Below are 27,144 nucleotides of genomic sequence, written 5' to 3' on the forward strand. Positions count from 1 at the left end.
TAGACTCTGTCAGGGAAAAATTGATAAAAAGGCTGAAAAATGTGGACTAATTAGCACTAGAAGCAAGAAACCCATAACTAATAGACCAGTAATTACTGAGGAGAGTTATACAATTTAGAACCAATGAACAATAATTTGTTTGCTGAAAATGTGTGAGTGAAAAGTTTTGGAAATGGAGTGCACATGGCTGGAGTTATCTGCGATGCACTCCAGCTGGGAATAAATTAAGACCTACTCCCAGATAGTATAAAATAAAGAGTTTGGGAATTTGATTTATCCCGGTATTTTTGGAGTCATACTGGAGCCCAGAACTGGACACACGAGAATCGCTGTCCACACTGAGAGCCTTGGCAGCTCATGCAGCACAGCCAAGGAGTTTCTGGGGGCACCAGGCCTGTTTTGTGTTTTTCCCACCTTTGTGCCCACAGCAGCTCCCGGCCCCGGGCAGGCGCCTCGTCCCGACCCCAAGATGGCGGCGGCGGCGGGTCAGCCCTGTGGGAGGGGCGGGGGCGGGGAGAGTTTCCATAGCGGCGGTGTCACATCGGGGCACTTCCTGGTCGGAGGCTGCCGGTCCCGGGGCAGCGAGCAGGGACGCGCCGCTGGGGAAGGCGGCGGAGGGAGGCCCCGGGAAGAGGAGGAAGCCGAGCAAAGGTAGGGACGAGCTGGGACTCTGCTCCGGCCATTGTGCGGCCCCGGGATGGCCGGCTGGACCCGTCCATTGCGGGGGTGTGGGGGGGCCCGCGTGTGTGTGTGGAGGTGCCGCGCCGGACCCTCCATTGAAGCGGGCGGGTTCCTCCCGGCTGAGGGGAGGCGGGCGCTACCATCCTCCCCCAAGGGGGGGCGCACCCCCCGCGAGGCCGGAGAGGTGGAAGTGGCGGGAGCCGGCTCCCGCAGGGTGCTGCGGTGCTGGGGCTGTTCCATTCCCAGCGGAGGGGGGTGTGTGTGTGTTTTTGGAGGCTCCCTGCTCTTTCTGCTGGGGAGGGGTCGCCGCGTGGGAGCCGCGAGTGCTGGGGGAGCCCGGGGGAAGCCCTGTGGAGATGCCCCTGGTCCCGCTGTAAGGTTGGAGTGAGGTGTGGCGGCGTGAGGGGCCGCAGTCAGAGCGGGGCTGGGGGCCTGTGTGCTTGAGGGAGTCACGGCTGTAGGTCGGACACTTGGGGCCTCCTTGAGGCCCCTCTCCTTTGGCCATGTGGGAGGCGACTGTGCCGCCCTAGTCAGGAGTAGGGAGGATTTCTGTAGGGAGGCTGAACCCTTTAATGTGTCTTTCTGGCACCGCTGCTCTCTCTGTACCTGCTCCCTCCTCTGCTTTTTGTAATACTTCAGGTATGTGGTGGAAAGTGCCAGGCTGGCGGCGGTGGGCTGGGAGAGAGGGCGTCCCTCAGGCTGTGCTCAGCCCTGGGTCTCCATGGCCCCCTCCCAGCCCTCAGTCTCCGCTGGGACTGCCAGCAAAGAGCCAATTATTATCAGGTGTTTCAGGTTCTTTCTGTAGCGTGGATGGCTGCTTGTAGAAAACCACCGAGCCACTGAGCTGCCAGCTGAACGAGAGTCAAGTGGTGACTTATAAGTCACTGTCTCCAAACTCCTGTAGCAGTTGTTCACTCGCATATGCTCGAGAATAACTTTCTTTGTGCCGTTTGCTGCTTGGAGGAGGCAGCTGCACTGAAAACTGGCTGTGAGGGAAGCTGGTGTTCAGCTTTCACTGAATTACAGTGGAGTAAAACCAAATCCACATCTGCCCTGTTCACAACAAATGTGTCTTGTGGAGGATCATTTCACTTAGGATAATTATGTTAAATAATTGTTTTCTATGGTTTTTTAGCTTGCTGCGTGCCCTGCAATCTAGAGCTGCTGTGTGACAGTCGAAACTCCAACTCTGCCAGGCGTGTGTGTATTAAACGCAGCGGCCAATCAGCAGTGCCTGAAACTAAAGGCGATTTGCCTCAACGCTTTGTAGTGTAAATATTCCTGCTATGAACAAAGGAGGGTGTGTCGTTGGGCTTGTTTCATTTGTACTTCCATGTGCTTCCTCATCTGTGGCCAGTCAGTGATTCTGTGTAGGTTCTGAAACAGTAGCAATTGCACTTTGTTGTGAATTGTGCGTTTGTGCTGTCTTGGGCATTTTACTGAGCTGGGATGCTCAGAGGCTTGGTGCTGTATTAGGCATTTTTTTAATGTTCTTTTTAATAACTGTGCTCTGAAGTGACTTAGTTTTACTCCTTTTAAACTTTTTTTTTCTGATTATAAGTTTTAAGTTAATTCAGCTGAGATGCAGTGTAAAATAAGTATTTAGTAGAACTGCCTTTTAACTGTTCCTCTGCCCTCTGATTATACAGCACAGAAACCACCAATTTCAGACTTAATGTTTTGCCAGCCAGCTATCTGTGCAACTCTAAAACATAGTGCTTCTGAAATCTGTCTGTTTTCTGTAAGGGGCCATAATGTTTGGTTTAAAGAACACGGTAAATGACACTAAAATACTGATCTGTGCAAGGCAGGCTCTCTTTAGGCTGTTTTGTCTTTGTGTGTTTAAGCAGGGCAGCTGCACACTGCTCCTGTGATTCCTGGTTCTTGGGAACTGGGGGTGTAAATTCTGAATGTTAACTCCTTAGTATCTAACTCAAACAGATCCTACAGTAACACACACAGGCTAGACCTGAATCTTTAATTGCCAACTTAAAGGAAAATCTCTTCTCTGGGTAGAGTCATAGAAGAAGAGTCATAGAAGTACAATATGCTTTCATTTGCTTGCAATCTGGCTCCTGCTAATTATCCTGAGACAGAGTATTGGGTAAAAAAGAGACCTGGCTATGGAGACAGGTAATTGAATGTATTATGAGTGTGTGTGAATTTGAAGTTGCAAAGAACTTCGCTCACTGCAGGTATTGCTGTCAAATCTCAGCTGAAGTGCCAGTAGTTTCACAGCTGCTGTGGTACTCCCAGGAGTGAGAGAGTAGATGTGTGTCACTAGAGGAAACATGAGGTGGAATACAAGGGTTAGCTCTTGAGGAAAAGACAAAGATCAAAGGTATGTGTGGGTGGGCTGGTGGTTTGGTTTTTTTTATTTTTTGTTTTTATTATAGCCTTGTTGATTGCAAGGGAAAGCGGAAAGAGTATCAGGCACTGCTTTGAATTAAAAGTTTTTCCAAGATGGTGTCTTCCAGAAAGACACTGAACAAGTAATAGTCTTTATTTCTGTTTTGTAGTAGTTGGTAGTATTTCTGTACATGACAGAATACTGCAGGCATTGAAATAAATCAGGTTGGCTGAGAAAGCAAAGTGAAAACAGTTTAGTTTCTAACACACATCCCTAGGTAAAGGTGTTGCTGTTGCAATGAAATGGAAAACAGGGACTGTCTGCTATTTGGTAGTGTTGACTTTCAACGCTGCTTGCTGTTGCTGTACTCAAAATTACAGAAAGAAAAAACTTCCTTTAAAAAAAGTTATTTACAAGGGAAATTATATCAAACACACACGTAGTGTTATTTCAGAGAAAAACAGCTGAATCTACCAGAGGTCTGCATTGTGTGCTAAACAGATGCTATCAATAGCTAAACAAAATATTTGGGCACTGAAGGCAGGACAGGAGCAGCACTTTGTGCTGGGAGTCGGAGGTCAGGTCGCTCTGGTGCTCTGGAGCCTTCACTTTCCACACGTTCAGGTAGAACAGAGCTCCTGTGTCATCCCCATCTCACTTCCTCAGTGTTACGTGATAAGATTTTTATAAGCAATGAGGGTGCATAATTAAGCTATTATTAGCCTTAAGTGGTTTTCAGAGCTGCTGTTTTGTTTTTTCCTAATGAACAGCCTTTTCCTGTGCATACACACAATAAAATGTCATGTAACACGATGGCTCAGAGGCAAAGTGTTGTTAGTTCATATTTGCAGAACTAAGGTGAGATAATGCCTTTAGAAAATCAACTTGAATGGGAGACAGTGGTCTTCCAGTTGATTCTGCATAAGATTCAAGAAGAATTTGGGCCTCAAGGTAGTGTGAAACTGGTCAAAAGTGCTTTGGACCTGGTTTGAGGGATGTCTGATCCATTTGATGCTCTTAACATAAGAGGTGGTATTAGCCCAGTAAATAATTAAATGTCATGGGAGTTACATTTGCTAATTTTGACACCAGTAATCAAGAGGAAGCTGACAAGGCTGCAGTTCTAATGATATGTTTTAACAGACACTTCATTTTTGATTGGGCTGCGTGTGCTTAAATATTTAATTTAGCAGACGTTCATGGAAAGTTGACAGGGCCTGCAGTTCAAACTGTTCTCCACTGAAGTAGCATCTCATGGCTTTGTGTTCCTATCTGCTTACTTACAATGTTTCTGTGTGGATTTTTTCAGCTGCTTTCTTGCCCTACTCAGTCTCTCCCGTGTTACTTTTTCAGTGCAAAAAGGTTGGTTGTAAATTTCAATCTGCAGCTTTACCAAAGCCTTCCTTTTTGGCAGCTGGATTTCTTTTTTTGGTGGTGTGTGTGGCTTTGATGTTTATTTTATTTTTTTAAAAATTGTTTTAGCAGTTGATAAAGGAACCTTCTTGTGATGTCCTGTGGTAGTTCCATGTACTTTGTTATGCCCTGTAGATCTGCAAATGTTATGTGAAATCATAATTTAGGAAAAGTTAAATCTCTTATGTCTTTTTGCATTTTACTTTGCTTTTTTTTTTTTTGAGCATGAAGAGATCAGGAGAGTTGAGACTTGAAATCTGAGTCAGCACAAGATATCTTGCTGGATTAGCACAGGTGGTGAGGTTCAGCAGGTTTTGTTTTGAAAAGAGGAAATATATCACATAATATTCCTTAATTTACAGATAGTCTCCATTTTTGCAGGTATTAGAAGAAAACTCTGTGTAGCTTAGTAGATATGTTGGATTTCTTCTTTTCATCTCAGCTGTGAGTGAAATTTCTTTCATTTAACTGTTCTATCAGACTTGGATAAACTTGCTTTTAGCAGCAGGAGGGAGATTATATAATAAATTTTTCAAAATGTACTTGCTGTGCTGTCATTGTTGGAGATTAAGTCCTCTATATTTGGCTTCAGGGAGGGCCAGGCTTATTGTTAGTGAATCCATATCTGCCCTACTTGGGTATGTTTTTTTGAAATCAGTGAGGAATTGATGAAACTGTAGGTTTGTGTTTGCTAGGAATGGTAGTTCTTTCAGGTTTTGTTTCTGAGAAGGAAATGTTTGATGTCAGTGCCAACCTGTGCTTGTTTAGTAATCTTAATTGCCTTTCTTGTGTTTTAAAAAGTGGGGCTTTTTAAATTGTTTTGCCAGCTGAGGTTGCTGAAGGAAAATACCACTTAGGAATTTTCAGTTACTATATCTGTGTTGTAGTCTTGCACTTTTAACTTTTTAACTGCTCCCAAGAGATAACACACGTTGTATTTTTATAGCACTTTTTTTTTAGTACATACACAAGTTTGTTATGTGATTGTTAGAGGAAGGTGCACATTTTGAGTCCATAAACAGCCAAATATATCCATAAGCAGTAAAGGTCCCCAGTCATAACAAACAGATCTCTGTTTTCCTTTATTTTTTTTTTTAACAAAGAGGATGAAAAGAGAGTAGGAAAGACAGTTTATATGTAAACATATATTCTAGTGATTTGAAGTTGAAAAAATTATTTGTATTTTTATTTTCCTCCCATCTTCAGGACATGTATACCTCTGAGAAACCTTCTCCAACAAAATACCTTGCTTCAAGACCTGTCTTGGATTATATACAAAGAAGTTTCCAGTCATGAGTAAGTAGATTTCTTTCTTTCAGAAAAAAAGAAACTCTTAGGTTGTAGTTTAGAAGAACTGTACTTCTGTAGTAGCTTTTGGGAGGTGGTTATTCCTAGAAAATATTCATACTGAGTTTTGTGTCTTCAGTCCTGTAAAAATAACCAAATAAACCTGAGAGTTGGCAGATGCCATTTTTAATCTGCAAAGTGTTGATCAATGTGTGCTGTGTAGGACTTCTCTGTAGTCTGCTCTCATTTTCAAGAAGTTGAGTTCTGTGACAAGATGATGTTTGTTTTATTCAGTATAAATAAAACATGTAACTCTGAGGGGAAAATGCCTTGGGTTTGCTAAGAATTCTAAAATTTGTGACTGCCTAGTAAATTCAAATAACTGGTAAAAATCCAACATAAAATGAATGGACTTCATTTTATAGGAAAAAAAAAAAAATACCCTGCTCAAATTCCAGTATAGATGTTTGATCCCAAAGGAATTCTGGCATGTATTGAAATGATCTGAGCCACAGAAAACTGTGACTTAATGTCTGTTATGGTGGAAAAAACCAGATGAAAGCCACCGGAAGTTTTGCTTTAGGTCATATCTGATGGGTAAGATAACCTCTTTTCATGAGCTCTTTTGAGTATTTGAAGGTCTCATAAGTTTTGCAGATGTGAGACTTCTTCATGCAGCTTCTGTCAGCAATGTTACTTGGCCTTGTCTCATGTAGAAATAAGGATAAAACTTCATTTGCACAGGAACTATATTTGTAATGTAGCTCAGCTTCAACACAACTGTACTTTGTGTGCTGAAGGAAAAGCATCTTGTTCATAGGATAATTATATCCTTTCTCAGTAAAATAAGACCATTTGAGTTTCTGGGAGGAAATGAGTAAAGAAAATTGTTGGTTAAATTTCTTGTCAAACTAAATGAAAAATGATTGCTCTTGACATCTGGAAATAAAAAAGAATGATGAAGGAAATGCTTGCTAAATGCAGCAGAGGAAAAATTACACCAAAAAAAAGCTCAGAAGAGTTTCTGAACTGTAGGGCTCATGCTGGTGTAGGTATAACTGTTTTAGTTTTTATAGAGATTTATTTCTATTTTCTTTCATATTGCTATTCACACTTGTTTACTTTATGATATGTAAAATATTTGCTGTATTGCATAGAGGACAATTTTCCAGGCAGTTATTCAATCATCCTGATTTGTCAAACACTGTATGTGAATCATCATTTATAGAGCTTTTCATGGTTTTCATTGCCTTATGTTCAGTCTTCCACGTAGCAAAGAACTGACTCTCAGTTGCTGTGTTAAGTGTGACTCCCAGGGTGCTGCTGTGGTGATGCTGGTTTGGGTACAGCACACACAGACAGTGCCAGAGCAAAACACTCTTGGTTTTTGGTCAGATTTTGAGCTGATTCCAGCCTGGAGGGTTCAGCTGTTCATTAGGAAGAATGAAGACCCTTATTCAAATGCAAGACAATATTTTGGCAGTACTTTTTGTGGTGGTCAGTAATGAGGGTGCCACATTCTTGTCGTGGGGTGGATGTTGGAGCCTGTGCTGTGATGGGCTTCAAGGCCACAACAGAAAGTGCCACTCTTTAAAAATATGGTTTGGAGAAGATTAGATGTTTTCTGTTTGGCTGATGTTGAATTTCTTGGTTTATGGTTTACTTGAGAGAAACTTGAACTATAGGCAGAGTCCTTAGTTTATGCTCTTCTTTCCTAAATATCTCAGTCAATGAGGTAAGTACAATATCTTATGAAGCTGCATTTATTTGCATAGTTCTGTATATGAGTGCTTATTCACAAAATCTGTGGGCACCTAGAAGAGCTAGATGCATTAAAAATGGTGGGAGTCTCTAGTATTCCTAAATTGTGCATCACCTAGTGTCACTCACACAAAAAATCTGTCTAAAATGAGGGAATCTCAGCCATCAGAAGGCCACTAAAAACTCCAGAATGCTGTTATGTGCAGGCTACATGATTGAATCCTACTTGGTATCTTCTTGTGATGTACTTGATTCAATATATATATATTTCCATTGGGCTGTGCTAGGTGCTAAGTCCTAAAATAATTAAATCCTTTTTCTAATATCTGTCCTAAATTTCTTCACAGGCAGATCATATCTGTTTGGGATTTTGCCAACTTTATTTACTAGATGAAGTAATTTTTACCATATAATACTTGTTGTTTCCCATATAATATTTGTTACATAAAGCATGTTATTTTATTTAAATGCCTTGTAGAAGTAAATCTGTTAATATCTTGGTAGTTATGAAGCATACACATGCTTATTTTTAAGCCAGTGATCACTTAATTTTTTTTTTTTTGAAAGTGAATGAGAGTGCTGGCTTTTTGTTTAACTTTTTTAGTAGTTACCAGGTGTGTAAGTGCCTGCTTTGGATCCTGTTGTACTGGATCTTTCCCTGTATTGGGGAAGAGCATTGACAGAATTGCAGAGTTCATCATTCATGGTGGTAGTTTGTTGTTGGACAATACAGAAAATCTGTTTCAACTGAGGCAGTCCCTGTTAAGGCTTTTATTTCTGTGGAACAGCTTTGTAAATGTCTGTTTTCATAAATAAGGGTAAGACAGATTTGGATTTGAAATTGTGCTTTTCCATTGTATGCCTTACAGTACACTGAGGTCAGATCCTTAAAGGGTTTGTAATAGTATCAAGTGTAGCTAAGTGAAGTTGATTATTGGTTTGTTTTGTATTTAAAGATAACTTGTCAGAGAAATCCTGGTGGATGCAACTTGCCTAGAATGTCCGACCACAGAAAGAGTTGATTTAATCAACTCTTAGAAAATTCTCATTAGAAAATGTGAATCTATATTTTCTCCAGGTATTTAGTGGCCAGAAAATGTGTAGCATCATGATAAATTCTTAATGTTATAAACTTTGCTCTTTATTGTTGGGGATTTTCCTGCTCTTTTCTCCTTTGAGGAAAGGTCAGTACAATGAAATTATTTGAGCTGGTATAATGAAACTTAAGGTTAGTGCACGCTGTTGCAACAAGCTGCTGACATCTTCATTTTTCCCCTTAAATGCATAAGATGCAGTGCCAATTTATAATACAGAATATTTCTTTCCTGACTTTGTCTTTCTCCTTCTAGTTTTATTTCTAACACACTAAAAACTTAATGCTGCGTGCATTTGGGAAGATCACCTTCGTGCTTCACTCCCATCAATTCAGGTTTTCTTTCTGTTTGACTGAGGGTAGGAACACATTTTGTGTGAGAGAACACATTTTGAGAGGTGCTGTGCAGTGTAATCTTACATTCTGCAAATGCTTGGTGTGGCCTGGTAATGATGGGGGCAGTTTTTGCCTCACCAGTTCAAATCAAGTCCACAGTGGTGTGATTAAAGGCTGCTTCTGTTTCATGGTTGGTTACATACCTTGACCTCTCATTACAGCTCTGGCTTTCTAGTCTGTGTTTACAGAGGAACCTTGTGGTTTTGGGATTTCTGAAAGCATAGATTTTGTTTCTTTTCTTCTGTGTTCTCATAGTGTATGTAAAGAAATAGTTTTGGCTGTCAATTTCCGTGTTCATGAACAGTGAACTCGGGAACTAAAACAAATATTAAGGTCAGCCTTGACATTTTAGGTCAGCCAGGTCAAGATGCAGTGCTGTAGTGACTCCTTCTAGGCCAGGCTGGATGAGGCTTGGAGCAGCCTGGGCAAGTGGAAGGTGTCCCTGTCCATGGCAGGGCATAGGAACTGGATGATCTCAAGGTCACTTCCAACCCAAACCATTCTACACATGATTATTTCTGTGCTTGCAGCTGAGGAAAGTGTTCTGGGTATCTCTAGAGCTCCCTGTCCTAAGGAAAGTCTGTGAGTTAAAGCTCATTTTTCCCCCTCACCCCTCAGTCTCCCCTCCTGGTGTGTCAGAATGAATCCGTAGTGAACTGAGGACCAAGTCAAACAGTTCATAAACAAAATACTGGGAAATAGACTTTTTGTTTGTTTTACCTGAAGTGTAGGTGGCTGTACGTTTTATGTAGTGTGGGTAAAGTGTTGCAAATAATTAAAAAACTGAATTATTTGGTGGAAGAGGTTCTGTAGTCATCACTTCTTTGCAATGAGCTGAGATTGAGTGAAAGGAAGGAAAAAGTCTAGGTTCTGATTCATTGAGACAACTGCATGCTGGGAAGGAGAGCTTACAAATAAACTAAAATTCTTTATATAATAATGAATAGTTAAAGGATGTCAGATTATTATGTTACATGCTAGACTTTTGTTTTAGTTTTGAAGTATGAACCCTGGAAGCCGAGTCATAAAATGCAAATTTGAAGCTATAGTTAGTGTTTTCACAATTCTTGTGATTTCACAGCACAGTTGTCTTCTAATCTTCATAAATACTGTGACTTGAGAAACAGAGAAGAAGCTGTTGTGTGTCCTGGGTTATCTTTCCTAAAACTTGAAATAGTAATCCTCTCTGAAAAACTGAAACTGTGAATAATAAAGAATTGTTGGATATGGGGGACAGAGCCATAATGCAGATTTGTAAAAGGTGACTGTGAAGACTTGTGAAATATTAATAAAAATTTTTAGGAGTTAAATAATAGTAACCACCCTGCAACTCAGCTATGTGAAAAAGAAGGAAACCCACAAGACTTTTAAATAGTGAACTACTGTATATTAGTGTCCCCTAAAATTGCTTCGTTGAAAATATCAGTGTTTATTTAATTTTTCCTCTTCTTTTATTAGCTGTCAAGGGAATTCACTGTAGCTGTAGTGACACAGGAGAATTTGCATCAGTAGTAGTACCCTATTCACTTTTTTGTAGTGGGGTGTTGAAGCATGAAAAAGACATGTTGTTGTTTGCCTCTGCAATCTTGTAGTAGGAGAATTTGTCACTCAGTCTTGCTTCACTCTTGCTCTTCTGTGTTGTGTTAACTTTTCAGATCCCTTTTTTTAGGATACTGCTGCTTGCTGCTCTATCTCCTCTCTATAGTGCAGCTTGTACCTGGTGAGACTGTGAGCAACTGGACTGGAGATAATTTTCTGACTCAAAATACAGATTCAGAGATCAGAATTAATGAGTTACAGGAACATGTGTGGTCTCAACAACCGTGTTTTGAATGAAGTTTTCTTAGAAAGGTTTGGGCTGCAGGAGCCAAGGCTGAACTCAGGGTCTTAAAATTTCATCACCTCTTTAAAATGTTGCCCCTGCCAGTAGTGGGTTGGTGTCCTTTGCCTGTCTGAATTCCTGCATTCTTCCTTGTTACAGGAGCATTCATGAGGCTGACTGGAACTGGGGGGGCTCCCTAAGCTCTTGCCTAGGTGGCTGCAGCCATGGGTGCACTGCTGCCCTGCAGGGAACACTGCAGGGATGGGGATCAATGATCTGGGGCTGAGATTCTGGTAAATGCTGGTTTTGCCTCGCTGGAAGTGTGCAGGGAACTGTAGCTTAAGTTGTTCAGGAATGTTGTAATCTTGGGCTTCCTCTATGCTAAGCAAGGAGAGGCATCTCCAGAGGGCTAATCAGATCTTGCATGACCCAGTTTCTCACCAATACTGTAATTAAACTGCTCCTCTGAATACACAGGGTGCATGAGTGGCAATAAAATATAAACCCAAATACTGTGCACAAAACTGGTGTATCACATGGGGGAAATGCAGGCACGTTAGTGGAAACTTGCTTGTTGTTTTAATATTTGCATTTTATTATATTGGATTTTTATTTATTCAATTGACGTAATGATGCAGCTACTTAGACCTTGTGGATTTTTTTTTCTCATAGTACAGCTATTGAAATAAATCAGAACACAAAAGCTTTTTGAAATTTGTATTTAAACAGATTTAAAGTTATTTTAAAAATTTGTTTTCGTAATCCTTCCTTTGTTTTTGGTCACATTTTAGGATAGTTATGGCTGGTAAGTCGTTGCTTTCTTCGCACTTAAAATTTATTTTTAGGTCAAAGAGGCAGATTATCAGTTTTTGACTTTTATTTTGTCACGTATTTACTTCAACAAAGTAAGTCTTCAATCTCCATAGTCTGAAATGAAGCTGTATCTTTGCAGGAGGTTGCAGTTACCAAAAAATGTATTAATCACCTCCAGAAGCTGTGTTTGCAGGTGGTAGGTTCAGTTCAGCAATGTCACATTTATAGGGCTTTGCTAACAAAGACTTATTGTAAAATATTTACTGTTTAACATAAATAATCAATGTATAGTAAAGTTAAATTTATAAAACCCTTTGCATACATTTCAGATACATTGACTGAACATCTTTTAAAAGGTGTTGTATTTATTTTTAAATTTATTTTTCTATAAAGGGAATTTCAAATCTATCTTCTTTCATTTGGGCTTTTTCCTGGTAGGTTGATGGGGCTTCTCTAAATAAATTAGTGCAACATGACACCTCCTTTTAAAGAGATGTAATTTCTGTTTGTAAACCAAAATGTTGGCACTGGCGGGAAACTATTGTTAGTTTTGAGCTGACAGGAGAGCTGTGGCAGGAAAATTACCATCATTAATGCCATCATAATGTTGGAGTTCCAGTGTTTTCATACACACACTGTTCCCCAAATGTGGCCTTTTTAGATAGTTGCACTTCACGTTTATTCTGCCGTGTTTGTACTGGAAATTAAGGTTGGATTGTTTACAAATTATTTACTTTATGATACCCTAGCTCTGTGTGTCTCTGAAACAACAAGGATGATATAAAATGGTTATGATAGTAATTTATGTATATTTAAACATTCATTACATGTTTTACTTGTGATATATATTTTATGTAATTATTTTTTCTTTACAATGTAAAATTATATACCTACATTAGAGATAGTAAAATCTATAAATAAAGGAGAATAATTTTCTAACATTTGTCTGCCTCTGTTTTGATTGATGGCCAGTAAGGAGTGCTGAATTATTATGACTAATTGGCATACACAGGAGTACATGCCTTTGGCATGATAATATTCTCCCATTACATCGTTTTTAATTGAAATCTTAGTCTTTGGCCCTCTCTGCACTCCTTTACATAGAACATTGCACAATGATGCCTTTATCGTGGCTCTTTGGTGCTCCTGCAGCAGAAGGAGTGAGTAGCACAAGAACACTGTAACCTTGTTCTCTGGAGTGAGTATCAAGTATCTGCCACTATGTAAGGAATTCATATTTCTGGGATCCTATTCATCCTGTGATAAGTTGAGGGTGGTATTCAAGTGCATTCCAAAGGGGGAAGGATGCAGAAATTCCCAACTAAAATACAGATGAAAAGCAACTGTGGGCACCCCCTTCTCTGCATAAGGCACTGCAATGTTGCAGTTACTGCAGGAGGACTTTTAGAGGCTGCAGTTTTAAGCTTCCTAATGGTGGTGTTATTTCCTGTTGAATCAGAGAATTCACAAAACAGCTGAATGGGATGAAGGGTTAGAAATGGACTGAAGAAGAACTTTCCCAAGTGTTAAATGAGGTGTTCATAGGACTTTCCTTGCCTGTCGTGAGTCATGTTGATTCTCACTTTCCATACAAATGATTGAATAATATGCAGCACTGTGCAGGAAAAGTGAAGTACTGCTGCTCAGTGGTGTAACTTTATCACAGCTATGAAAAATAATTGAGCTGCAGTCTCATGTTGTTATTAATGTTCATATTCAAGAAACAAAGCACCTGATTTAAAAGATATGTGGTTACTTTAAGCTAAATTGACTGTGTTTCAAGAAAAACTATTTTGACATACTTTACCCAGCTACTGATAGGAAACGACTTCTTTGATTTGTAACACAGTTGGAAAATATTTGGGCTTGTTGCCAGAAGTGGGGTTATGTAAGTAACATAGTGAGATTATTGGCTCCATATTTGTTTAAGATCTTTTCTTTTCTTAAACTATCCAGCCTGTTATCCTTTCCCTATTTACAAGGATTGCAGATGTTCGTGGTAACAAAGCAGCTGCACTTAAGTGATAGGATTGATATCCTATCAATCAGAGGATTATAAGGCTTGTTTAAGCTCTCACTGCAAAGGACCCTCTCCCCTACAATTAAGGTATTTTAATTCCTAAAGTTATATGGGAGACTGGCAAGATAACACTGGAATTTTTTCAAGGCTATTGGTAAACCTGTTCCTATCCTGCTCAAAATTTCTGAAGCAAGCACAAATCTGTGTAGAACTCCCAAGGTCTTCTGGCTTGGGAAGCTGGCATGATGTGTTGTTTTCTTTCTTCTCTTCCTTTTTTTTCCCCTCAGTTTTATTTTGTGTGACATAATGGTCTCCAGAATGGAAGGCATACCAACATGCTGTAGAACCTCAGTGCTTTTGGCCAGGGCAGTCATTAATCTAACAGATCACTAATGTATAAGGGCACTTTGTTTTAATAAAGCACTGTGGTTTGCCATAGGAGAGGATTCCTGAATGCAGTCTTTCTGTTTTAGCCGTGAAAAGCTCTTTGAAAACCTGCTTAATTCTGTGGTGGAGTGCTGAAAGCCTTACTCAGAACTCTTTTGAGCACAAGTCAGACCTACCAGAATTTTTAGGGACATAGGGAAGTAAGTCTCTCACCAGAATGTTCTGTTGCATTCAATAGAAAACTTTTTCCTTCTCTTTTTTCCTTTGTAGTAGAATTTTATACAGCATTATATGAGGAGTTTTATTTGGTGGTGCTACTGTGTCCGAGTTGTTCAGACAGTACAATGGTATAACCTTCATTTCCTGCTGTCCCCCAAATTTAGCTTTGGAGGTGACACTTGTGGGCTGCAGCTCTGAGTTTGTGGAGTGATGCTGCTACAGCCATGCTTGTGGTCAGGCTGCTCTGCAGACCCTCTTTGCCTTGGGAGCCTCAGTGCAGTTACAGCTCATATTATTTTATATCTGGCTGCAAAAACTGACAAGCTTTTAGCTTCCTCTCTTCCCCTGCAAGAATGTTTGAAGGATATCATGGTCTTGGAGAGCAGGAGAGAAAAAAATTGGTCTGTTGCTTGCTGTAAAAAGATGAGGTACAAATTGAAAAGTGTCAATTTTGCTTTTTTTCTTCTCATTTCCTTTCCTGTCTCCCACCTCCCTTTTCTATGTCAGAAGCAGTGACAAAAATATTTGTATGTTTTGCTCTAAGTATGTGGTAGGAAAGTTTTCTTTTTAGAGCAAAGGCTAATGAGTCACTTTTAGTGACATTTCAATATTTATTTATTCCTTGTGCATTAAAACAAACTAAAAGAAATAATATTTATGTGAAACTCACGGTAAGGCTCTTGAGTGTTTTTCCCCCTCTTGTTAATGCAATCAATCATTAAGTGGAACGTCCATGTAGAAGAACTAACACAATTTGTGTTTTTGTTTAACACTCTATATTCAGTGGATGATGTAGCAAGGCCAGGTTACCTGGATGTTATTCAGTGAAATTTAACAAGGATAAATCCCTGCAAGGGGGGATGATGGCACTTCTGTTCCTCTAGCACTGGTGTAGTGCCAGTGGGAGTTAAAATGCTAGGTTGCAGTGCCTGAATGTAATACTGGGTAGTGATGACCCTTCTTGTCTGGACCATGGCAGTTGTTGGCTGAAACTTGGCATGATTTTAAATTCTCTACAGCTGCAGAGAACGTAGAGAACAGTAAATACACTACAGTTTTCCATCTGCCAAAACTGGGACAGTGTTAGTAGGTTCCTGTGTTCTTGTTCCTGGAATAAGTAGGTAAGACATTTTTAATTTGGATAAATGGATTGTCTTAAGGTGAAGCTGACTAAAGAAGTCTCAGATGCCCAAGTGTTTCTACCATTTTTTCATTGATGAGGGAATAGGAGAACTGTTCAACAGTGGGGGCATGCAAGTAGTCACAGTTAACATGATTGTCACACTCAAGTGCTAAGCTTGGATTTTTAAAACACATTAGTTACAATCTGCTTTGAAAGACTGCATTCTGAGTGAACATAGAAGGAGAGCAGGAGGCAGAGGTCTGAAAGTGAACAGGTAATGATGGTGTGTCCCATTAGAACACGAGTGCAGGAAGCAAACAGACCCAGGTACGCTTCCTTTCAAAGGAGGGTGGTTCCCTTCTGCTCTGTGTGACCTTTGGGGTAATTTCCATTGGCTACTTTTGAAATGTTGAACTTGTTCTTCCTTTGAATGTGTCTTTGTAACAGTTTTTTTATTGCTAACGTAGGTTGCTTCTGTGGGATTAGATGCCGCTTCAAGCGTTAGTTTAGCCTATTACGGAGTATTCAAAAACTTGTTCTAGAAGTTTTGAGTTTTCTTGCAGAGACAGAAAGCCACACTGTGTACTATTTGCTGCACAAACTATGACTGCAAATACATGGGCTTAATAAAAGTAATGTGTATTTTGCAGTGGACTAATAAGGGTTTGATGTTTGATGTTCTTCCTGCCTCTCTACAGCTGCATTTTATTACTTGGATTAAATATCAGCCTAGAAATGTACATGCAGTGAAGGATTTAATCATGCTAACAAATAGCAGTGCATAGAGTTTTCTAGTTTTTCTTTGCCTCAGGGAGGTACAAGATTATTAGTCTCATTTATATCCTCTTCAAAAGGAAACCAAGTAAGGGTTTAAATTAAAAGCAAAGTTTTTATTTTTCTTCTTTCTTTGAATTGAACACACATTCACATTTATCAGTCTATGGCTGATTAAACTAATGAATGTACTTTGACTTCAGTATTAGCACATGTAAGATAGTAATAGTTTTGATTTTTGTTTAATATAGCAAATCCAAAAAAAGTCTTTAATGACTAGTGTGGCTTCTTTCTTTGTGCTTAGGTTTGAGAGAACATTTAATGATATCCTTTAGCTTAAGATAAATTTGTTGATTAGCACTACAGCCATGGCCCAAATCCAGGCAGTGTAAAATTGCTGCATATTATTGGGGAATATATTTTAAATAGTTTTTCTTATTGTAATTACAACTTCATTAATGGTCTGATTTCTTTTTGAGACTTCTAGTATGGAACTTTTTTCTTCTCAGAAAAAATCTTCATTTGCAGCTAAAGCTATATGAAAACTTGCCATCTAATATGAGGAACACTGAGAAATCCTGTGGGGTGTGTGCATTCACTGAGATGAGATCTTGTGCTACCATCTTCTTTCTTCCTCCTGTTTAAAAAAAACCCCACCAAACATTATTTTATCAATCATTTTAAAAGGACTGCTTACAGACAACGTTTTTTTTGGGGTGTGGGAAGTGGTGGTGGAATTCCATTCGCTTTGTTGTTGCTTTTTTGACCTTTTCTTGAGCCTTATAAAGTGACCATTTGGCCTTTGAAAGGCATGGTGTGAGTGTGAAGAGAAAGAAATTGAATTAATTTGACGATTCACAATAAGAATCTGTGATTCTATTCTTAGTCATTTTCATAATGCTTTGTAGCTTGCTTGAAAAATCCTAATAGACCCAAAAGACATGAGTACCCCTGTGTCTAAGGAATTCTGCACTGCAGCCTGAGCTGTTTTCTTTTGCCAGGTCTTTATGGGTTAAATATCTTAGAGCTTTTGGAACCCTTTGAACTGTTGCTAAATGGTGCAGTTTAGACCCACTTGTATGTCTAAACCTACAGTTCTACAGAAAATATAGGAGCAAAGAAGAAGCAATATCCTTTGGTCATGGAGGTGATAGGTATAAAACACATTTATTGGGAAGAAAAAATAAATTGTACATCTATACATGTTTTTTCCTTTTTCTAGTTTTTTTTTTTTTGAAGAGTGCATCAAGACTTACATGAGCACAAACTTCTGATACTGATCTCCATTAGTGTCTGGTGTCTGCTATCAGGGTGATAAAAGTGATTTACACGGGCAGTTCCCTGGGCTTCATTGTGGCTCTCTGGGAAACTCACTGTGTGTCTTGTTACAGTCCAGAGCCACGTGCAGGATGTGTTGTAGCAAGAGCTGAAGGGGTGAAAACTGTGCAAGAAGGGTGACAGCGAGAGCACTGAGCAGGGATGGGGGTGTGCAGTGTGTAGTTTTCCTTCACTGTGTGCTCTAAGCTCTGCAGAATGTGGCCCTGTGTTTTTCTCTCTTCACTTTTTTCCCCAGTTACAGCATTTGTTTTTCTGTTTCGGGTTTATAGGGTTTTTTTCTGGAAAAGGTAGAATTACTTCCATTGACCATTTATTGAAGTTTTCAATTATCTGAATTTAATGAACAGCTTTCTTGTATGTTTAGAGTGTAAAGAAAAACAGACTTTAAAAAAAAAAGCTTTCTCTTGAAATTATTACTTTTCCAGCCTTTAGATCAAGCTACTTTCTCTTCTTTAGAAGATGCCTTCTAAATAAGGCTCCTAGATCTGCAGCCATAGTTTCATGCTTGAAAATTGGGAGCAAACCTGCTAGAAATGAAGAAAAAAATATTCCTAAGTGGATGCAAATTCTGTTGGATTAATAGTTACTTACTCTGAAGGGCCATTGAGAAGACTGTGAATATGTTTTATTTATTTTTCTGGATGCTTTGCAAAATGCATACCCAAAAGCAGTCATTTTTGAAAAACCATGTCCTGAATAATAAATGGAGTTGTGTCACTGGTGCAAACATTTTTACAAGAAAGGCTATCAGAATTTCACATAGGAATTCTTGAGGGCATTAGGTTTTCTTCTTTTTGCCTCTTTCTTGCTTCAAAGAATGATCTGTAGAAAATAATGAAGATTAAGAATTTAAAGTTTCAGAGCTTTATGGGGACAGTTAGTTATTGATTTGGAACTCTAGAATTCTTGTCCAACTATGATAGATTATTGAAAATTTAGTAAAAGCTGTAGGCTTCAGTTCAGAAATTGGAAAATTAATTCAACATATTAGTGAGAAACAATAGATAACCTACTTCATGGCAGCTCTAGTAATAACTTTTATTATGATATATTGCCTGTCTTAGAGCTCAATGCCTTATTGTTTCGAGATAATAATTTGAAGACAGGAACTGACAGGAGTATCATAAAATAAAATGTTTCTGGGGATAGTGGAGATAGTTAAAGTGTATACCTTAGCTGCTGGATAGACTTTATGTGAATTGTTTTTGCAAGAAATAAACGGGTGGTTTATTTTTTTTTGTGAAGAGACTATGCAATAATATACTTATGATATACTTTTATTTGAGATTTAAAGACTCTTTTCCCTGTTATTTGACTTGTATTTCCTTAATCCTTTAATCAATTTTTGAAAACTTTTACCCCGCATGTGAGAGAGTGCTTCCTGATGGGAAAATCATTTTCTGAGTCTCTTTGCTAAGATGGGAGGGACAATGAAGCAGTTGAAGCAGTTGTGCCACGTGTGGTTCCTGAAACTCCAGCTTTTAAAGCAAACATTCCAATGGGTCATCAAGAGCAGGTGCCTTCACTTTAGATGGTGCTGGAGTTTTTACAGCCCCTGTTCCAGACAGCCCTGCCCACAGCCCTGCTGACTGTAGGGTGCTGAAACACCTTCTGGGTGTTACAGCCTGGAGAGGAGGGTCCAAAGAGCAAATGAACCCTGCTCCCTTGTAAATCCTCTGCTGCTGCCTGTAACGTCAGACTTTGCTCTGTTGCAGAGCAAGCGTCACCAGAAGTGTTTTGTGTCTTTATTTGCTTTCTGAAAGACTTGAGGCTTGATCCTGCTGTCAGTGGCACAACTGCCCTGGGCTAGGACCTTCCTGGACATTTTGTTATGTGCTCTCCTTTCTCTGGGGGGTCAGGACTGAAAGCTTGGCATTTTAACCAAGTGTGGAGTCTAGCAGGTAGGGAAAAGGACACAATTCTGGCTGTGGGGAACTCAGGGGAGGATGATGAAGTCAGAACTGCACAGGTTTCTGCAGAGATGTTGGGAGCAATCAATATGCAGAATATCTGAATTCTGGACAATTCAGGTTGATAAGAGATGGAAAAGAACAGTGACAGTAATTTGCATCTCAACTCTAATGTGTGCAGGGCTGCTGTTCCTATGAATGAAAGCCCTCAAGCCATGCAGTGGGTTGGGTTTTTCTCTGTTAGTAGCTTGTACATCTTTCTGTAAACCAGGACAAACAAGCAGGCGCTTTTTGGGTAGCTGCAGTGCTGTCTGGGAAAACCCTGAGGGTTCTTGATCGTTTTTAATAGCCTAGACAGAATGCTGTGAATATATAAACATTACAGATTAGAAGAAGAGGGTGAAAGAGAAAATATTAAGTCTTCCTCAGACTTAAATTCTGATCTTCCCTACCCTCTGTCAAATACCTTTGACAAGTACCCACAGAGCCATCCTTCTGCAGCATCATTTGTGCTGTAAATGTGTTACCTCCTGGCAATATGCTTCATGAAAAAGAACTGCATCCAAAGATCAGTTAATTATAATTACGTTAACGGAAGCACTTTTATTCTGAATTATGATAGCTGACTAATCAGGATGCAGGTCATTTTTTTATTATGCTTGGGAGAGATCAAGGGCTGTACACATTGATCCATAAAATGCCATCTTGGCTAACTGTTCCTTCCAATACAAATGTATATTTCATCATGTTGTTAACATGTGCATGATGTCTGTATTCCCTGCAATTTTGAAGTCAAGGAAGAAAAGCAAAATCCAAGAACATCATCAAGCACATATTGCTTAGCAAACTCTGTTGAAGAGGAAAAATGCTTGGCAGAGATTGGTGGTCTATGCACTGAATATGTAGCAATACTTTTTTTCTCAAACAGAATCTACTGAAATTGTTACACTAAATTTATGACATGGTTTCTTGGTGGTTCACCTTGTGTATCTGTGTCAGAATTGCTGTGAACTTCCATCTGGTGTATCCTTGCCCACAGTGGGTGTTTTATCAGGATGTGTGCTCTGGGAGGTGGCAGTTGTAGTGACAGATTGTATGGAAGTATCAGTTAGTTCAGTATCAGTCAAAGAAAAGAGTGAACTATAACCAAGTTCTGACTCACAAGTAACAGATGAAATTATACAATTTAGTGTGTTTTATTTCTAGAAGTCTTTTTGGTATTGCCTCTATACGAAAGCAGGTTTAGTGTTGCTGTCTTGGTGTATAAATTGATTTGAGGAAACACAAATAACAGCCACCAAGCTCTGTAATTATTCAAAGTTTCAGTGATTTGTTGAAATTTCTTATTTATCATGCCTGCTTCAGACTTGCACCATTTTCTTTACATTGCATATGGAATGTTGTTTACATTTTCCTAAATTATTTTAAGGCTTTGTGAGTTTTTTCAATTTTTTTCTACATGCCAGTTGTCACAATAAGGAAGAGAGGGAAGCTGCTGTGCATACCAACTTTGGAAACTGTTTCACATTGAGGAAGGCAGGTGTGATGTAAAATGACTTCCAGTCCTGAAGTTCTTGTGTGTCTCCCTTTAAAAGGGAGGACAGGGACCTGTGCCAGCAGGGTAAGGGACAGTTTAGAAGAAAAAGGAATGACTTCTTTTTGCATACGGGACTAGGTGCTGAAGTGCTTAATTTCTTCCTTTTAAAATAATTTTTCACAAAAGTAAGTGCAAGTCATGCCTTCTAGTTCTTTCTTCCTCTGCTGCCCCTTCCCAACTGTTAATCTTTGTCAGTCCACCATCCCTCCTTGTTCCAGCACTTGAGAACATTGCTGTAGCAATGAGATAATCAAGTTCATGTAAAAATGAACTGTAGGATCTGCAAGGTGTATGCTTGCTTTGGAAGGCTAAGTGGATGTTATTACTGAATATTTTATTCAACCTTAATATCTTTTTTCTTCCTTTCTCCTTCTATCCATAAAATGTTCATATAAGGATGATCAAAAGTTTAGTAGTTCTGTAATAGTTGTGTTTTGTACACCATGAAGTTAGAAGTCAGTTTTTCTAAAAAAATTTGTGATGTAATATAGTTGTAAGTAATGATATACCTTTGGTTTTATATCTTTTGACGTGAAGAAAAGTTGTTTGATTACCCAACTAAATAAAGAACAAACACCTCGTGGTGAGATAATTGTGGAAAAAATTTTCCAACAGCAATTTTGAGCCCTGGATTATTAAATAACAGACTTTCAGGTAAACCTTACTGCACAACCCTGCATTTTACATCTTACTTAAATGTTCTGAAATTATACTTGTTCTGGAAGGGTCTGCTTGTAGTGATCTTCTCCAGACCTCTCTAGGTATAAAGTCATTGTTCTTAAACCTGGAGTTTAACTTCATGTCCAGGAGTTAGAAATTATTCTTTATATATGAAAGCTGAGGATTCTGTCTGTAACACTGAAGAACATTGAAGAATGTAAAATTGAAACATTGAAGAATGTTTCTTCAAGCTTTCTCTTGGGTGGACACTTGAATGATTGCAGAGTGGGAGAAGAAATCGGACAGCCTGGCAGGGAGAAGGATTTTACTTGTCTTTTGTTTTAACTAACCAAATAGGATAGAACTTTGGGTTGCTCTTCCTTCTGTCAGAGATTAGTGGCCAGGCTGTGAATGAGACTGACATAACAGACATAGTTTGTTTTTCCTGTGCTCTCTGGGATTCAAGAGACTGACATGGACATGGATAAATATGCCAGTAAATCTTAAAATCTGAAACGCTTGTGATGAGCAGCTGGAAATGGAAAAATGGAAAGAGATGGCCTCTTCTCCTCCCCATCTAACACTTAAGCAATGGGAACAGAAGGTCTAAAGGCCAGAGAATGTGGCCTGTGGTTTGTTTTCATGTTACGATTTTCAGAACATGTAGTTGGCTTCCTAAATTGATCTCTGTGTGTGCGAGGCCTCGCGGTGCTGCGTAGGAATTCAGTTTTCTGAAGTGTTCTCAGAGCCTCTTCAGGTCTGACAGTCATTTAAAGTGATCACATAAAATATGATTCCCTGGGATTTTTTTTTTTTTTTTTGGGTTAGCTCTGCAGAGGCTTTGACAAAAGGCACTTCTGAAGGGCCTTTGTACATTTTCCAAATGTCATTAAAAATGTTGTGGGGCACATACAGCAGTCTGTCTGCCTAAAATTACGTGACACAAGTAATGCCAATACCTTTGCTGAAATAGTTCTCTGGGCCTCTGGTGGTGGGTGAAAGAACGCCTGAAATCCTCCCAGGATTTCCAGCGTGCCTCCCGGTGTGTGAGAATTCCTGTCACGTACAGGGTGGCAGAGGTTTCTGTTCGAGGGGGGAGAAGAGGAGCCCAATAAATGTCTTTAGCAGGAGCTTGCTTGTGCCTGATGGAGTTTTTGCAGGCTGGGTTTAATTTTAGTTCTGTTGGTGGGTCTGACGCTGGCTCTGCACTGCACCGGAGTCTTTCTTTAAGCGTTACGTGAAATTTCATGAACTGAGACTGACTTGAAAAGAGGATGCAGCCACACTTGTTAGTTACTGAGCCTAGGGGAGCTCGCTGCATCTGTCGCACTCGTTTCAAGGGGTTTTTTTTTTCCTTTTAGCTACTTTGTGAACGTTTCCTTTCAACTTCATGTAGAGAAATCAGTATGTGTTCTCTGCAGTAAACAATTCTAAAATGTTCTCTAGAAATACATTTAGGACTGCTTGCAGTTTTTTGTCTCCTTGTGCTGAAGTCACTTTAAATCCATCACCCCAGCCTGTAGAGTCGTCAGGCAGAAATCTTGCTGGGAAGGTAGATGAGTTCTTCCTGCAGCAGTTTTGCTTGAGCATACTGAAGACAGCCATGTAATAAGGTGTAGTAATGAAACCTGTTGGAATTTTAGAGGAGCACCTTGTTCCTTTGATCTTGCTAAGGAGCAATGATTCAAGTGCTACAGATTGTAAAGGATCTGGTGTCGCCAGCACGACGGAGAACAGATGCTGCCAGGAAAGGTAAGAGCAGCTCTGGGATATACTCAGTGTTCTCAGTAACTTGCTGTGAATCAGAAATATTTTGGGAGTTTGGCTGTAGTTAAACTGCGTTCTTGATACTTAAAAATGCTCTTTGTTGTGGCATGTACAGCTGCCATAATTTGGCTTAGAACTATATTAAGCCTAATTATTTTCGTTTTTGCAACTGTCGCTTTCCCAAAGAGAATCCCAGTGACGTTTATGATGCTGAAAACTGAGTTTGTCAGCATCTGTAACTGTTACTGTTGTACTCAAGATTTTCCTCTTTTTTTTTTTTTGTTTTTGTGGTAAAACATTTTTTGTTGTCAGGAGAGCTCAGGATGTCAAAATAGCCGTCATATTCTGTGTAATCCCATCAAAATAGTTTTTAGACTCTTAATGAGAATAAGAGCAAAGCCAGGCTTCTTTAGTGCTTATGAAAATGAGACTAGAAGTATACAGCTGCACTGCTGGCTAGGTTTTACAATTAGATTATTTCTAGATTACAAGGAACTTCAAAATCCAAAATGCCTCTTGCAAGTGTATGAAAAACTACTTGAAATAATCAATGATTGTTTGAATTCAGTAGATGTTAAATGCTGTTCTTGTTTACTTCAGTGTGTTGAACATTTGTTTTTTCTTTGGTAAAGTAGTGCCATCTTTTGTGGTATCTGGCACACATCTGATGAGGACTGATTAAACACTTCTTTTGTCTTTTACATCCTAATTATTTGCAACTGCTAAATATTTGGTTTGTAGAGGAACTAAATAATTTGTAGGGATAACTTAAAAATGTCATTCTTTTCTTACTAGAGTTAATTTGCCAGGACTGGTTTATTATGTATTGAATAGGTTGTGAATAATTTAGAATTTACAGCATCTGCCTGTTACTGTGTCATTTTTCTGTTCTGCCCTTACGTGTAATGTGTGGCTGTAGGCAACTACCTTTATTTCACACCAAATAACATCAGGCTGCTCTAATTGTAACAAGTCAGGTAATGAAACACCTCTGTAAGTAAACAAAAGGAGTGAAGGTAGAACTGGGCTCAGCTGTCACCCTCTTATTCTGAAAGAAAAAAAGGTAAGCTTCCTAATTATTTCCTTAGATTTTTCAGTGATTGGTTGAACATCCCCCCAAGAGTTGTATAGTTTCATCCCAGTGAATTACTTGACTTCAGCACTGTTCACTGTTCATTTTTGATTTGTGCTGCTTCCAGAGAAGGACAAAGGGACAGAAGCTCTGCTTGTCTGTTCTGCACGTACCTCACTAGTCAGGCAGGATTTTTATAGAACTACTGTAAGAACTGCGTAAAAAATGTAACACCAAAACCCATAAAAATACTTATAAGAACATATTCAATGGAATTGAAAGGGAAAGCTTTGAAAAACATGAGGAAATGCTCTTTCTCAGTTCTAAAGCTTTCAGGTTTGTTTTTCCTGTTTGTTTTACTCCCTTAGTGAAAGACATCAATTTTGGTCATTGTCTGGGAGGTATTCTCAAGCTGCTACTAACTGAGCTAATTAGGTGTTAGCTCTTACAGAACCTGGTGATGCATTTTGCCGAGGAGTATTAAGATCTTAACTGCAAAAAACATTCAAATGTATTCCAAAGTAAACATTTACAAAAGATGCAAAATGCTGACAGGTTTTGGTGATCAATACAGTAATTTGAGTAGACATTAGGGTTTTTTTTTTCTTCACAGCGTGCAACATTAAGCATCTGGTGTACGTGAAGGGCTGTATTCTGCAGAAATGACTCATTGTCAGTATTGTTCTCAGTAAATGGAAAAATGGACTGGTAAAGAAAGAGTTGCTAGGAAGCCTACTGTGAATGTGAGGTGAATCCATTGAGTCATGGGGGATGATGTGTGAAGTGTTTACCAAAGTGCTTTCAAAGTGCTGTTACTAAAGTGTAAAGATTGTAAATCCCACTCCTCAGGTCCATCCTCCTCTTTCCCTTTAAAAAGTGTTTTCATTAGAATATAATTTATTGGGAGGTAAATGTTACAAAGAAGCACAGTGTATTAATTTCACAGCACATTTCATATGTAGTATCAAGTTAAAAACTTCTTTACCACTGAAGGTCCTAACCAAGTAACTGTTTTTATAAACAGTGCATAAGGTTTGGGGGGAAAGGATTCCACTGCCTTGCAATTTTCCCAAGATTTATTTTCAGACTGAGGCTTAGAAGCACAGTTAATAGCCAATAGAGTGTTTTTCTGCATCCATCATTCAACATCAGAAGCTTGTTATAAGGTCTGCAGTAAGCACAGCTACTGTGGAGATGAAAATTCAATCCCTGTAGAAGAAATTCCTGCAGAATGCCATTTAAAAGAACCCCATTACTAATGCTTCATGAGTTGAAATGTGGATTTAATGGGGTAGCTGAAGAGCCTGACAGAGTTGTGGAGTCTAATTTTATTTTTTTATGGACCAGTCTATTTTCATTGTGGCTGTGACCTATGCCACATGTTAAATTGAATTTAATTTTCTGTATCATAAGAGTTTGATAAATAAGTGGTTTGCAAGACTAAATCCCACAAAGACTCAGGCAGAGTGAGCATGAGTGTCCATCTTGTCTCCCAGCAAGATCTGTGGTTCTGGTTTTGTCTTCAGTTTTTGGCTGCTGAGGCTGACATCAGAAAATCCTTCAATAGGCCTTTGAGTCTTGCTTAGTGAATACATGAAGTGAGCTAAACGGGAGGTTTTGATTTATATTGTCTCACATTTCCATACTTTTTTTAATCTTGTGCTGTTTAAACATTGGATTATTCAATATCTTTAGGGAAAAAAAAGTCCTATAATTGTTTTCCATAGACTTCCAATTGCAGTGAAGCTGAGTGTGTAGAGTTTGTTGTTTGGTTTTAATGGGTTTAGTTTTTGGGAAACTCCAGACCCTTACCATGTTTAGATAATACCAGATTCAATAGAGGGAAAATTGCCACTAGTCATTTATTGTTAGAGGAGTAACACTTTACATGCTCTGTAAGTCTGGAGGTGAACATGAAGTTGTACAGAAATTTAAGAGGTTGCCGTTATTTTATTATATTATTATTTTATTATATTATGAAATCGAAAGTCTGCTTTGAATAAAATAATAAATCATGGCAATATAAAATTCTCTTGACAAGCGTTGTGATTTGAAGCCAAACATTTTATGAGATCCGAAACCTTTCTGAATTTTAAAAAATAGTTCAAATGTTACTTGTCCTAGAGAACTCCATGTAGAGTATAAATCTACTAATTATTTTCTTCTTTGCCATCACTAAAATCTTGGTTGAAATCCAGGTTGTATAAAATTACTGAAGAAATACTCATGTTTACTTCTTTCCTCCCTTCCTCCTCTTACAGATGGCTACAGCAGAACTTAATTGGCAACATCACCTTGATGTTAGGATATAAAAAGAGATGTTGTACCAAAAACTTCTAGCAGATGGGACAACTAAATTGAAATCACAGAATTAAAAAGGAATGCAGTATTTCAGTGTGTGAGAGAGAGAAATCTGAGAGAAAACTTCAGTTTGATACTGTTTTCTTTAAGAACGAAAGAGGAGGCATATGTTTGGTCACTCCACTGTTTGGGCCTATGAAGTGTGTAAATGTTGGGCCAGCCAAGGATAACTGTGTTTAAATTTTCCAGCAATAAATGATTCTTGGAAGTGACTGCCTGGATTCAGTGCAGACAGTACTGTGGTGGTACCTTGTATTTCACACTTAGACTTGACAAGAAATAAGCAGTGTTTGTTTGGTT

At 39.1% G+C, this 27,144-nt stretch overlaps 1 protein-coding gene across 1 annotated transcript in view; it reads left to right on the forward strand.

Moving 5' to 3' along the window:
* The first annotated feature begins 552 nt into the window (after positions 1-552).
* The window catches only part of USP6NL (USP6 N-terminal like), a 111,697-nt gene continuing 85,105 nt past the window's right edge, over positions 553-27,144 (forward strand). The window contains exons 1-2 of the mRNA XM_041413427.1: positions 553-651; positions 5,651-5,740. Coding sequence (XP_041269361.1) covers positions 5,737-5,740 — 4 coding nt within the window. The 5' untranslated portion in view covers positions 553-651; positions 5,651-5,736. The remainder of the gene's footprint in view (positions 652-5,650; positions 5,741-27,144) is intronic.

The sequence above is a fragment of the Onychostruthus taczanowskii genome, unplaced genomic scaffold (assembly GCF_017590055.1).
Source record: "Onychostruthus taczanowskii isolate IOZ18803 unplaced genomic scaffold, ASM1759005v1 scaffold41, whole genome shotgun sequence".
In the NCBI taxonomy this organism is placed as follows: Eukaryota; Metazoa; Chordata; class Aves; order Passeriformes; family Passeridae; genus Onychostruthus; species Onychostruthus taczanowskii.